The sequence below is a fragment of the Cupressus sempervirens genome, chromosome 10, assembly GCF_028749045.1.
Source record: "Cupressus sempervirens isolate cs-2001-9-10 chromosome 10, ASM2874904v1, whole genome shotgun sequence".
In the NCBI taxonomy this organism is placed as follows: Eukaryota; Viridiplantae; Streptophyta; class Pinopsida; order Cupressales; family Cupressaceae; genus Cupressus; species Cupressus sempervirens.
Genome location: NC_143127.1, coordinates 598,343,773 through 598,358,673, shown reverse-complemented (window position 1 = coordinate 598,358,673; position 14,901 = coordinate 598,343,773). Strand labels below are relative to the sequence as shown.

Sequence of the window (14,901 nt, the reverse complement as noted above, 5' to 3'; positions counted from 1 at the left end):
TACACTTCTACGAAATCTTTTTTATTTGCAATTATCGTTTAAAGGAGTCGATTCGATATTTGTTACGGAATAAAATAACAAAAATTGAAACTTTGACAGAGCGATAATTATTTGATGGGGAACATTCCCTTACAAAGGGAAGCAAGATGTGTATCAAAAAGTTGCCTCAGAAGAGGCGGAACATTCATTGTTGATACGATCTGCGTAGTGCGCGAAGCAAGATGTTTGGGAACAATGCCAATGCGAATGCTAGTGCTGTGTTGAGCTGGGCGAGGGAGATATGTCGACCGCCTACACTGCCCTTGCTGTTTTGTGGGGTGAACCCGATTCATGTGGAAGGGGTAGGCCACGTGAGCAATCCACCTTGCTGTAAGAGGCCGACAAAAGCCATGGAATGCAACCAGGTGGACGAAGTGAGGATGATGATTGTACATTTTTACTCTAGTGCTACAAGGAACTACCCTGAGGGTTGGTCAGGTGACGTCGGTGACTTGAAGAGGAGAAGTAAAAGTGGAGTTGGACAAGGCGAGTGCTAAAGCAGGAGTGGAGGAGAGCGTAAGGTGGGTTGCGAGCAACATATCGATAGATCCTATTATGGATATTGGATACCTCTTATTATGCTCACGACAAGTTGAGCTCTGACCAACATCAATAGCTAATATAGATAAGAAGGAAACGAATGGATGATCAATTTTAGCATATTCTCTCAGTTCTAAGAGTGATGTCTGGAGACATTCATAACTTATGAACGATATTAGCTTGTTTCCTTAGTGCATCGCCCATAGAAGCTATTCCATTTCTCCTATAGTCATCATCTACATGGATTGCAACAACTTCTTTCAAATTGAAGAAACCAATTACAACAACGATTGTCGTCGTCTCTTAGAAATCACTGTGTGAAGCGAAGAAAATAAGGGTACTCAACTGGAGAGAGTCGGATCAGTTGCCCCAAATGTTAAAAGTGGTACTTGGAGACCATCTATGTGCGAAATAACATGAGCTATCACAGAGGATTATGGCCCTATAGTTGCCCCTACATTGCTTTTTGACGACTCGATAGCTACGGGGAATGTGCATCAAGTAACAATAATTAGCTAATAATTAGCCATTGCTATTTTATTCTAACATTTGTGCACAACATAAGAATTTAAAACTCCGTCAAAATCATAGTACACTGTTGGAGACGGTTTATAAAGAATTAAACAACAGATAAAAATGTCGCCATGTCTTTCGAAGTTAGAACCACATGAAGATGCCCGTGGCTATACAGCCACGGAAATGCATTTTCTTACGAAGGAGAGGACTTAGATTTTTTTTTAAAAAGTTACAAAAAGCAATGTAAAGGAGACGTTGCCCATGAAGATTAGTGAAGTGTAAGATACTATGGGGAACTAATGACAAGATAAAGTGATTAATGTATAAATGGAAATGAAATAAGTTGCAGCCCTATTTGTTATGAAAGCGATTATTTAATTATTGACATATCCTCACCATTACAACACAAGAGGTGGTCAAATTCTTGGAGTGAAAAATTAGTTTTGTATCTTGAGATTGACATACAACTATTTTTGAAGGCCTATTATATGAAGTTATTCAATTACCTATATCAGCATATGATACTCTAATCAAACTATTTAAAGAATATCAAGAGGCAATAGTTTAAGACTGGGTCATAACAAATAAGAGATACTGTATAATTTAGTAAGGGGACACTACAGTGTGGACATTGAATAGGTCTGAGCATATTTTCCCTACTTGCATGTCATTGTAAAGGCATGTTACTAGTTTGAGAGATCAATCTTCTTGTTGGCTCTTTCATCTAGTAATCAATCGTCATCGAATGTTATAGATTACACAATATTAAAACCTTTGAATATATGAAACAAAAGATGAATATCACAAGTACACAAAGTTATTATTTGAGCATACATCATAGTGGGCCCAATTTGGTTTTGAGAACCTTCAATACTTCAATCATGTATGTCCATAAATGGGTGACAAGACCTCCATTTGGAGCAACAAATTTAGTTTTCCTTATTATGGTCTTTTTCTTGATGTGATGCAAAATTGTTCAACAATGTAAGATTGGGATTTCACATTGTGGGGGGGAAATGATAAACAATGTTTCATTCCCACTTGAATCATCATTAGAGAGGAGATGTTCCATTCTCAAATAATCTATGAAGGAAAATCACTTATTTGATGTCTATGGACCCTCATGTGCAAATAAGTATTCTTATCCTTGAGAGTTACATTTATCTACTCATTATAGTCTCTCTTTTATTTGTAATTCTATACACACTATAAGAGTTAATTGCCTTGATCTTTTCCTTTATGTCTGAGAATGTTCTTGTAGGAAAACAAGGTTGGTACTTTACACATGCTACCAAATATTGCGCAAACTCAATCTTATGGCAATAGCTCTAATGTAGTTGTGATCTAGAATTCATTAGTCATCTAATGATTAGGCTGGATAAAGTGAGGCTCTTGAAGAAAATATCTTTGATGCTAGTGGGGACCAAAAACTAATCCATAAAAAACACATCAAATAGTAAAAGACATAACGTTTGATGATAATTTAAAGGTGTGAAGACCAATTGGTTTCACTGATCTAACACAAAGAAGAAACTTCAAGCGCAACAACTGCCTATCTTTTCAAGTGAGTGTGTTATTCCTTGTGAACTCATAGGTTGATATTCATCTCTGCTATATGACAATGGTAATATCCATCCTCTTAGTCGTGGTAGCATGCAAAGCATAGCTAGAGAAAGCATGATCTTGTACCACCATACACCTCTTACTTTGGAGGATTACTCTTGCCCAAAGTAGATTCTATTCTAGTGCAAGGAGACGCAATATGGGAACTCCTCTCCAATAATAATGTATCACTTGGAATACTTTTTGAAGGTCTCCAAGGCTTCTAGTAAACAAAGTTCATATTGGGGGAAATCTATGGACACTATCCCATTTACAATTGTGAGACTTAAGCACAAGTGAAGGTCCTTGTGTTCTAAATTACCAAGAGCCTCAAAGATGCACTAGATGTGACATGACTAGATTGGGGTGCAAAGTCCATTCTTCTCCATATAACCTACAGAAATAGGTTCTTGAGGTTAAGAAAATGGATAGAAGGATATTTGATCTAAGGTTAAAAATAGATGGAGACATAATGGGAGAATGGAAACGTTGGAGGATGATAATTAAATAAATTAAAATAATTTATTTACTGGTAATTGCATAGTTAATTAATTAAAAATTTAGTTAGATGATATTAGAGAATGGATCTAATTAAGTGAATAATATTATTTAACTAACATGGAAGGACTCATCATATAGTTTTCATGATGTTTTCCTCTAAAACTCTCTGGTCCCTACAAGAGTGTGAAGGTCAATGGCAACGAGCTTGGGGTGGATCTTAAGGCTTGGGTGTTAGCAATTGTTTTTGTTGTTGTTTTAGTCACTTTTGCCCAAGAAATCATTGTTTTGAACAGTATGTGTGTGAGGTCTCAAGGACCCTCTTCGCATGTCACAAGGAGGGGGATTATGTGGATCAATGTGCTCCCAAGTCTATGGCTAGGGTTGCAAATGTGCAACAACATAGCTTGGGGATCTCTTGTGGCATTTTGAAGAATTGATTTTTTGAGAAGGGGCCTTTCCTTGTCTCAAAGTCCATTGTCACTGTTGGCTATTTTTGCCCCCATACAGCCCATCATTAATAACTGACTTGAGAGATAATTAATGGTCTGGATTCTTTGGTGGGTTAACACATCACTTGACGATTAACTTTTTGTGTTGTCTATAGTGTTCTTTGGTCGAGTGGCTCGATCTGTTCTTCTCCCGAGTAGCTTGATTCTTAGCTTGGTTTGTTCTTTTATCAAGTTTCGTGTTATCCCATTGCACTATTTTACAGAAGTCATTTTGGGCATCTTGTGAAATAGTGAAAGTGTTTGTTGTTTCTTCCAGCATGCATTGGGAATGTGCCAACCATCAGATTTTAAAGTTTCTTCATCAATGGTTGTGTTTTAATAATTCATTGGGAGATTTTCGTAGCATCAAGGTCGTCCATTTCAAATGGATAGGTCTACATAGACGATCCACCACTTTTGGGATAGATCTGATCTTTTCCACATAGGTCAACTCTATAGGTGTATGCGGGTGGGTTAACACTATAGGTTATCCTTTCTCACATTTTTTTACAGCGATGCGATTTGATTTGTTGCGACCTACTCACATCTTCAAGGCCGGTTCTCTAATGCAAGGCAACTTCTTGGGCCTTGTCCCACGACACTAATGTATTCCCATTCCTCTTTATTGCTTGTAAGGATCTGATTTTTCAGATTTGATCTTTTATCGGCCGGGTGCATTCTTTTTGGCTTTTGCTGTCACTTCATCAAGCAAGTTGTTTCAAGGATTAGATTTTTTATAAAAAAAATTCATTTATTGCTCCCCAACAATCTTAACTCCACTGGTTGAAGTTTGACCATCAAGTTTCATTGAATTATGCTTGAACTCTTTTTTTGAAAAAGTTGTATATATTTTTGGGGTTCTTCTCTATTTGCATTTTTGTAGTAGCATCATGCTTTGCAACTATAATCCTTTTGCCTTTTCTCTATTTCTTACCTTTTCTTGCCATTCTAATGTCTAGTGTATGTATGTGCCTTGTAGTGAATATTTATTTTTTGTATTTTTTGTATTTGTATTTTGTGTTTAACTTGTTGATAATTGTTGCATATTGAAATTATCTTTCCTTTCAGCATTTGATTAGTTTCAAACCTACATGTGATTCCTTGGAGAATAGAATAGAGTTAAGATTAGTGCATTTGGGTGTTTCATCGATGTGTAGTGCATTCATAGGCAATGTTGTAACCACAATTTCAATTTGGTGCATCACCCGCCTTCCCTTCAACATCTTAATTTCTTGCATTCTCTCTCCCTTTTCCCTCAAAGTGGTAGTTTAGTTGCATCTTGATTGTAAAGAAGTTGGCCTTCTATGGAGATTCAACCTTAGAGCGCAAGTCCCACACTTGAAGATTGTTTCCATGTTACACAAGGTTGCTTGAGGGTCATACCTCAAGCAAGGGTGGAGACTTTTGTGTCAACAGTTTTTGGCATGCCCGACGGGACAAACAAATTCAACTACATAAGTTTGCTAGTAGCCCGCTCATAATACATTCATTGAGAATTTGGGTGTTACTCTTAGTGCTATTAGCCTTTGGAGGTATTAATCAAACACCATGGTGACTCTTTGATAATCTTTTGGTTTCAAGTCTAGTGCTAGTATGTAAGATTACGTTTGATCTTTTATGTTTTTGCAAAGCTATATGTCATGGAGGAGACTAATGAAGATGACAGATTTTGGGATGAGCTAGAAGTTTTTATCTCATCTATAGATAGCTGGCCATTATCTCCTACATGTAAAAATCAAAGTGAAGACACACATGTTACCAAACACATCACCAAAGCCAACCCTTGTTGACCATAAGGATTTGAAGGTTGTAGAGCACAAAAGTGAGGTCAAGGCTAATTGATTAGACCTAGTACCATCAAGAGGATGCCCTGTAAGGCATCAAGCTTTACAAATGATCAGCAAGTTGCCCCTAGTCATGCTTGTTTAAGAGCGTGAGGGAGAGTTTTACAAAGACGAGAAAGTGTGTCTTGCTCAAATTAAAGTTGTCCTAATGCTAGAGAGCTTCTTTGTTCTCAACATTAGGAGGATGTTCCATGCAACGTGTCTTTCATGTTTTTTGTTTTATTTGATTGCACAGATGCATGAAAGGAATAAAAAGTTGGTTAGAAAGGGCAGCTACTTCAACAAGCCAACTAATGGCTTTTTTTGATTTATTTTGTCGTATAGTAGAGTAGGTGTTTTTAGCTTTCCAAGAAGTACACGTGCACAACTATTCCCTCCTAGAGATAACAGGTTTTGTAAATTTCGTTGGTTGTAGAGGTTGTAAATTTTGTGAAGTTATAGGTGGGCTAACACGTCGTCCTTTTGGTGACTCCATGCCCAATGGATTGCTTAAGGCCATTGGTTCATGCTTAGAAGGCAAGCATTCCCTTTGAGTCACGAAGAATGTTGGCTATTTTTGCCTTGATTCAACCCATCACTGATAATCGATCTGAGAGATCTTGAATGGGTTGGATTCTTTGGTGGGTTAACACATCAGTTCGCGATTAGCTTATTTGCATTGTCTGCAGTGTTCTTTGGCTGTGTTGTTTGGTCTATTCTTTTACCAAGTTTCGTATTATCCCATTGTTCTATTTCGCAAAAGTCATTTTGGGCGTCCTGCGAAATAGTGAAAGTGTTTGTTGTTTCTTCTACCATGTGTTGGGAAATGTGCCAACCATAAGATCTTAAAGTTTCCTCATCAACACTTGTATTTTAATCATTCATTGGGAGATTTGTGTAGCATCAAGGCTGTCAATTTCAAATGGAAAGATCTACATCGACGATCCACCACTTTTTGGGACAGATCTAATCTTTTCCACACGAGTTAACTCTCTAGGTGTACACAGGTGGGTTAACACTGTTGGTTATCCCTTCTCGCATTTTTTGGTTAAATTTTTGTGTTGTCTGCAGTGTTCTTTGGCCGAGTGGCTCGGTCTAATCTTTTACCGAGTTTTGTGTTATGCCATTGTGCTATTTCGCAAGTCATTTTGGACGTGCTATGAAACAGTGATAGTGTTTGTTGTTTCTTCCACCGTGCATTGGGAAATTTGCCAACCATCAGATCTTAAAGTTTCTTCATCAACGGTTGTGTTTTAATCATTCATTGGGAGGTTATTGTAGCATCAAGGTTGTCCATTTCAAATGGAAAGATTTGCATCGATGGTCCACCACTTTTTGGGGTAGATCTAATCTTTTCCACGTGGGTCAACTCTACAGGTGTATGCGGGTGGGTTAACGCTGCTGGTTGTCCCTTCCCACATTTTTTGACAATGATGCAATTTGATCTCTTGCATCCAACACGTCTTCAAGGCCAATTCTTTAATGCTGGGCAACTTCTTGGACCTTGTTCCACGATGTTAATGTATTATAATGCCTCTTTATTGCTTGTAAGGATATGATTTTTCAGATTTGATCTTTTTATCGGGTGGGTGCATTCTTTTATGCTTTTCCAATCACTTCATCAAGCAAGTTGTTTCAAGGATCAAATTTCTTTCTGATTTTCATTTATTGCTCCCCAGTAATCTTAACTCCACTGTGGTTGGAGTTTGAACTTCAAGTTTCATTTGAGTTATGCTTGAACTCTTTCGAAAGCAAAGTTGTAAATATTTTTGGGGTTCTTCTTTGTTTGTATTTTTGCTACAACATTATGCTCTACAATTGTAATCCTTTTGCCTTCTATTAATGAAATCTCGATTTCTTACCTTCTCTTGCCATTTTATTGTCTAGTACATGTATGTGCCTCGTAGTGAATGTTTATTTTTTGTTTTTCTCATATTTGTCTGTTGTGTTTAACTTGTTGATAATCGTTGCATAGTGAAAATATCTTTTCTTTCAGCATTTAATCAATTTCAAACCTGCATGTGATTCCTTGGGGAATATAATAGAGTTAAGATTAGTGTATTTGGGTGTTTCATCGATGTGTAGTGTATTCATAAGCAGCGTTGTAACCATGGTTTCAATCCGGTGCATCACCCCCTTTCCCTTTAACATTCTAATTTCTTGCATTCTCTCTCCCTTTTCCTTCAAAGTGGTATTTTAGGTGCATCCTGATTGTAAGAAAGCCGACCTTCTCTAGACATTCAACCTTAGAGCGCAAGTCCCACGCTTGGAGGTTGTTTCCATGTTACACAAGGTCGCTTGAGGGTCATACCTCAAGCAAGGGTGCAAACTTTTGTGTCAATAGTCACCACATTGGATGTGGAGACATTGATTAAAATTGATCATAATGCCAATTTCTTTCCTCCCATGGTGTGATTTCTCGGTTCAAGGGTTTTTGGCCCAGTCTCCTGAAGCTGCATGTTTGGATCTCTCAACATTGGGAGCCCGTCCTTATTGGTACAGTTAATATTTACCCTATGGAAAAGGTATTTTTCATTACTAAAATTGAGAATGATTTTGTGATCTTTTTTTTAGTTGGGAAGATAGATTTATGTTAGTGGTTAAACCTTGACATCTTTATTTCAACCTTTCTTCTAAACCTTTCAAAAAGATTCCTATTTGGGTTAGGCTTCCCTAACAACACCCCCCTTCTTCATCTATGGGTTGATTCTCTTTTAGAGGAAGTGGGAGATGCTCTTGAGGACTTTTTGATGGTGGATGAGGAATGTTCTAATATGTTTTTTTTAAATCTTTGCCTGAATTCTAGGAGATTTGGATGTTTGTAAGGGCCTTTCGATGGGGATTAAACATGAATCTTCTATGGGAAGTTGGATCCAATCTTTGGACTATGAAGGGACTCCCTTCAAGTGCATGAGTTATTTTAGAATTGGTCAGGTGGCAACTCAATGTGGATTAGAGAAAATGAAAAAGTTTGCTTCATGGTGGAAAGGTGTTTTAGTTCAACATTATACAATTGATGAAATCTTCCTAAAGGAGTTTCTATTGGGTGGTTGCACAGGATCATACTTGCCATGTGTCTTCTTCTCAAGTTGTTCTGATGTCAGATGGTCGACATGTTGAGGCCAATGTGCCTTAGGTTGCTAATGTGGTTTCTTATGCGTTGGTGGTGGAGGTTGGTTCTCAGTCTCATGTCTCTCTTGTTTCTCTAGAGGTGTGTGGGTGCAGGTCCTTTGATAGTGATTTGGCTAACATTTTTGGTAACATCCTTCGTGATGTCAAGCTTGTAAGAAAAAATTGTGTCAATGTTATTAGCCTTTTATCTCATCATAGTGATGTTCTTGTCTTGGGCTCCTTGGCTTGGAAGGATTCTACTGCTATGGTGGAAGAGGGTTGGATTATTGTGGAAGGAAAGAAATCTAAGACATCTATGCCCTCTTTTGACACAACTCTCTATTCCCACAAGGGTGACACTAAAGGAAAATCTTGATGGTTCCTTGTTGTGGATGTTTGGACTAGAGTTTTCTCTAGTCCTCTCTTTGGTTTTTGGCTTCCTGTTGGCATTTTGTGCAATTTTTTTCTTCGGTTGTGGAAGCTCGGTGGAAAAACCCTCTTGTCTTGTTTTGTTGTTTCTTTGTTGGGTGTTCATGTTATATCTTGGGTTCTTCTCTTGTAAAAATTTCTAGGTCCCTTCAAAATATGTTTTATCTTTAATAAAAAAACTAACATAGAAGAAGGAAAAAGTTAGTCAATTAATTAAATATTTAATGATTATTTAATTAATAGTGAAGAAAGGGATGAAAAAGGAAATTAACTAAATATTAAAATTTAGTTAATAGATGAAGAAAAAAGTAAATTATTGAATTAAAACTAGAATAAATTATATTAATTTAGGTATCTATGCTTATAATCTACCTGCTTACTCCTTGTTTGCTAATTGGTGTAGCAAAATTCTATCAAAATATGAATTCATATAAGTTCAAGCAAGAAGAAAAATATTTTATTAAAGAAACAAGGACATAAAGTATTGTTTTAAAAACATTGGATTGCAATCCAATAGAGGAATTTACACACACAATGTTTCTATTTTATGACTCATGTCTTTTTAAATTAAAAGAAACCCCAAATGAAACGTTAGATGAAGATTAAGTTAGATCATGACAAGTGTCCTCATCTTATGGCATGTGAGAATATGAAATAAAATAGATATTCACTTGTAAATTTAGCTTTTAAGTGTTATAAAGTTAAAAAAGGATATAACTAATTGGTGATTAATTAAATAATTAAGTGGTTACTTATTTTGCTCAAATAATGAATTCATATAAGTCACATAATAATTACCATTACCTATATTTTTCTAAAATTGCATATTATATGTTTTCATCATTGTATGACACATTTGTATATTGGTATGTGTTAATGTTGGCAAATATCTTAAATTCATGAAAGTGGCTTGTGTCTCAATGTCTAACTTAGCAATACCCTTAGTTGTGTAGATTGGCCAATTCTTTGTTTGTGTTTTAACTTTGTTATAGATTCCTCTATTATTGGTCAATACACATCTTCTTATATAATCACATGTTTATTCATTAAGTCCAAGTGTTTAAGAAACCTAATTTTTTATCACTATTTTTTGACTTTGCCATCCACAATTGTTGTAGCTTTATAAGTGGTGTGGAGCTGAATTTTTTATCACTATTTTTTGACTTTGCCATCCACAATTGTTGTAGCTTTATAAGTGGTGTGGAGCTGAATTTTTTTATAGAAGAAAAGCATAAATAATGTATAATATTGTTCTTAATTATGATAAATGCATATAATCTATTTGGTTGCACCCTTTTTGATAATTGGTGTAGGAAAATGCTATCAAAATCCGAATTCAGAAAGGCTTGAGCAAGGAAGAAAATTTTGAGAAAGAAGAGAGGATATAAAGTATTGGTTAGACAATGTATCCAGTAGAGGATTTTTTATTCAATTTGGGTCTGTATTTATCTTAATATTTAATGTGTTTCAATCAAATAGAGGCTTTTACATAGATTCTATTTTTCCAAATTTGGGACTCTTAAAGTAGCTATTTCTATGATCTATAGTGGTGCCTTGATATACATATATTAAAAATTTATTTGAGGCCAATCTAGTGGCATCACTACTTTTTACCATTTGATAAAATATATGTAAAATGTGTCTTAAAATATTCTTAATTAATGCCTTATTTTGTGTTATGATAACATAGATAACTCTAGTCGTGCATATTTGTTTAGAAATAATGTCTTCTTAGCCATGTTGATCAATTATTTCTATGACTAAATACAGTCAAATAAAATTGACAAATCTGCCTATATAATATGATTATAATCAATAGTAGCAAATGTTTTTTCTTCTTGAAGTAACATACATATCATATTCTTTTTCAATGTGACTTGTATTTAAGTTGGTAATTATAGTATGAAGGCATACTATTAATTATGTAAGCATAATTATAATTAAAATTTAGAAGATATTTGGAAACCTACCCATCTCTCTATTCTCGATGATCTTTCTTGGATTGACTTTTTCTTTGACATTGTAGATAATATATCATTTGATGATGATTCTTTCAAGAATCTTGAATATCGTACAAGTCTTGTATGTTATAATAACAAAATTCTCCTCTTGCTTCTCATATCAAGATCACATCTCCATATTGGATTTTTTCTAATGCGATTAGTAAACTATGTCATTCATCTTTTTTACATGTAGCTACTTGTGATCATTATTTATCAAACATTTTGACAGTGTTTGTGGAATCTTACCATTGTAGATTTGGAGAACACTTTTAAGAACATCAATCTCTTTGATAAAAGTTATTATCTTACTATCTCCATCTTTGAGATTTGTTTTCATCAATATTCATAAGCTCTTGTATTGCAAAGTGAAATTCTTTGATTTCGTTGTGGATATTTGATTAGTTTGTAAAGTCATAGATAACTATAGGATTGAAGATTATCTCAAGACTGGAGAGAACTTGCAAAAACAAACAAGTCTTCCACATGCGAGTATCCAAGAAATGGATTTGCTTGATATTAAGATTAATGAGATATATTACGAAGTGTACTGTAGTCTTGCTTATATATGGAAGGTGAATGATGAGATTATATAATATTTTGACATGTTTCTTAATTCAATGTCATGAGACAACAACTTAAAATGGATACTAAATGACCCAGTATGTGAAATAAATGAGATACATGACCTTATTTGCTGATTTTTTTTAGAAACCTAGACCTAAGTTAACTTAAAATGGGAATAGATCTATAGTAATAAATTAGTTACAATATTATCTTATTTACATTAACTCCAATTTAGGGAGGGGAAAAATGAAAATAATGCAAGTATGCAAGACATGTTCTAATTAAGAGGCCATTTGAGGTACTCATATACAAAAAATTGCTCAAATGATAAAAATAAGAAAACACACATGGTTAAAAACCCCTCTCAAAAATAGAAAATGTAGGGAGCAATCATGTAGAAGATATGAAATGAATAATGTATAAGCTCATTAATATCCCTAGAGGACTACATCTACCATGAAGATACAGTGCTAAATTTTCTCCAATTGTTTCTCCAAAATTGACCATGTTTTCTCAAAGAACAATGAAAACCATTCCAATGATTGGAGAGACTATTGTAGAATAACAATCTTCCTCTACATTTGAGAGGCGGAACTCTCTTTTATGATGGGCTTTCTTAGAATTTTTATGCACTATTAATGTAAAATTACAAAAAACCAAAAATATAAGAAAGATGACTAACAAAAAACCCAACATTAGACATACAAATACTATTTGCTATTGGCATCAAATAATGATTACAATGAGGGGTTTAGAATGAAATAAGTTTTGATATTCCATAGTGAAGAAATAAAAATTCCGAACATGCAATGAAATAGGTTATCTTATCATCAATTACATACATTATTTGAGTCAAGAACTAGTGGATTATAGAGACACGCAAATTGATTGCTAACTTAACACATGAGAAAATAGTAATAATAATTGGGAAACACACCTAGATACATGAATCAAATGCATTATTCGTTATCCTTTTGAAAAATATATGAGTTCAAAAACTCTTAGGTACAATGTGTGAATATCAAACTTCTTGATGAAGGGTGCTCCCCTTAACAACACAAACACATAACATAAATAGAGAAATGATAGCAAGTTGTGAGAGTGAAAATTTGGCTTCTTATAATCTCCAAAAGTATGGATTGATGAATTTTAGAAATACAACACGCAAAGTCACATGACCATTTTCCTTTACAATATTTTGTATGTCAGAGCCACCACCAACCCAAAATTGTCCTAGACAACCCTACAAACCTTCTTTATATAGGCAACTTTCTCCCACTCAAGAAGGTTTTATAATTTTATCCCTAGACCTTTAGGGTGACCAACCATAAATTATTATTATTTTTCATGTTTTATTACATTACAATCAACCCAAATAAATTTATTTTCATAATTTCAAGTAGCATCACTTTTGGAGGCTATAATTCATCACTATTGCTTTGATTGACCCTGATTAACCCTTTTTAGAAATGACACCAAACTACAACACTTGGCTCATGCAAGCTCCTATAGTTGGGGTTGGACCCCTTTTCGAAGCCTCTAAGGTCTTCAAAATCAAGTTCAAAGTCTTTGTATCGAAAATTCTCAATAACTTCCCAAATACACTTGGTATTGCATTGAAACTTTATTGGAAGTTTGGCATATCTAAAAGGAACATCCATGAATGAAATTACATCATTTTGAGCTAAAATGAATAACTTACTAAAAATAGTAAGCTAGAAATAGCAACTATGCACTAAAATAGCCCTAATTGAAAAGACAAAACATAAATATCTTTCGATGATGCAAGATTTCCCTTACACCTAGGATGCTCTTGCATTAGACATTCGTGGTAATTTAAGAAATGGCCTTATCACGTCTCAATTGTTCAAAGGAAAACCAAGACGGTTAACCTCCTCTTTTGTTAGCCATGATGAATCTTCAATAGGTCTTCCCTCTCATTTGACCAAATATTCTTCATATGTCTTGTTTCTTGTGCTTCTGCCAACATGATTGTCCAATATATCTTTAATCTCCTTTGTAGCTAAAGTAGTTGTTGGAATACTCCAATGTGCTTCTGCAATCTCATCTTCAACACCTCCTTCATGGAACTCTATCAGATTTGAAATGTTAAATTTTGGTGAAATATTCAATTCGCTTGATAATTCTACTTCATAGGCATTTCCTAAATCATGCTTCTTTAGTGTTTTGCATGGTCCAAACTTCGTCATCTTTAACTTATTATATGTTCCTACTAGAAATCACTCTTTTCTCAAACGAGTCATGACTTTATCTCCAACTTGGAATTCCTTATGCCTCTTTTTCTCTTCCGCTTAAGCCTTCTATTGTGTATTCATTTTAGTAATGTGCTTTCTCACTTCTTCATGAATGGTCTTCAAGTGCTCTGCAAAATCTTCAGCTTTCTCACTACTAGTCTCCCCTTTGCTGAACTTCCTTAATTTAGAAGCATTTTAAGGACTACTTTGATCTACTATCTGGAATTGGTGGTTTGCCAGTGCTCCTATTGATAGAGTTATTGTATTTGAATTCCACTTGTGGTAAAATCAAATCACATCCCATTGATTTTTCTCTAACCAAACATCTCAACAAATTTCTCTAACTCCTATTCACCACTTATGTATGTCTTTAAGTTTGTGGAAGATGTGTTGAGTGAACTTTAAATATGTCCTTAACTTCTTTCACAATGTGCACAAAAAGCACCCAACAAATTTGTTGTCTCGATCTGAAACTACGATCTTTGATAGTCCATGTGGTCTCACCACTTCTCTAAAAAATAGATTTTCCATGTAACATCATCATTAGTCTTCTTGTAAGGAATGAATTGTGCAATATTTGAAAACCTATCAACCACAACAAAAATTTGATTATGCCCTCGATGAGTCTTTGGTAAACCAAGAACAAACTCTATACAAATATCCTCCCATGGCTTCTTTGGTATAGGTGATGGATGATACAACCTTGTATTCTACTTTGCTCTTGTTGCCATTTGACATATTTTGCAACTATATAGAGTGTTTTTGCCATGTTGCAAATGTGGCTAGTAATAATTTTCACTAATTAGAGAAATGACTTTATCATGACCAAAATGTTCAACAAACCCTCCACCATGTTTCTCCTTGAATAGATTCTCCCCCATAAAACTCCTTGGGATGTACAATTGAATTCTTCTGAATAACACACTATCCTAGATGATGAAATCCAACCACTCGGTTTTGTCTAGAGTGATAGGTTTTGTACAAGCTTCCCAAGCTTCACCAAAATCATAATCCTTTGGATACAAACTCT

General features: G+C 34.9%; 1 protein-coding gene across 8 annotated transcripts in view; it reads left to right on the top strand.

The window, feature by feature from the left end:
* The window catches only part of LOC149535282 (choline-phosphate cytidylyltransferase 2-like), a 178,561-nt gene extending 167,854 nt beyond the window's left edge, over window positions 1–10,707 (top strand). For 5 of the 8 annotated variants that reach the window (XM_089804691.1, XM_089804687.1, XM_089804693.1 and 2 more), the window contains one exon: window positions 10,363–10,707. In XM_089804691.1, the coding sequence (XP_089660817.1) occupies window positions 10,363–10,437 (75 nt within the window). In that variant the 3' untranslated portion in view covers window positions 10,438–10,707. The remainder of the gene's footprint in view (window positions 1–10,362) is intronic. The other 3 variants (XM_089804686.1, XM_089804688.1, XM_089804692.1) reach the window with 1 other exon arrangement.
* Window positions 10,708–14,901: the final 4,194 nt, after the last annotated feature.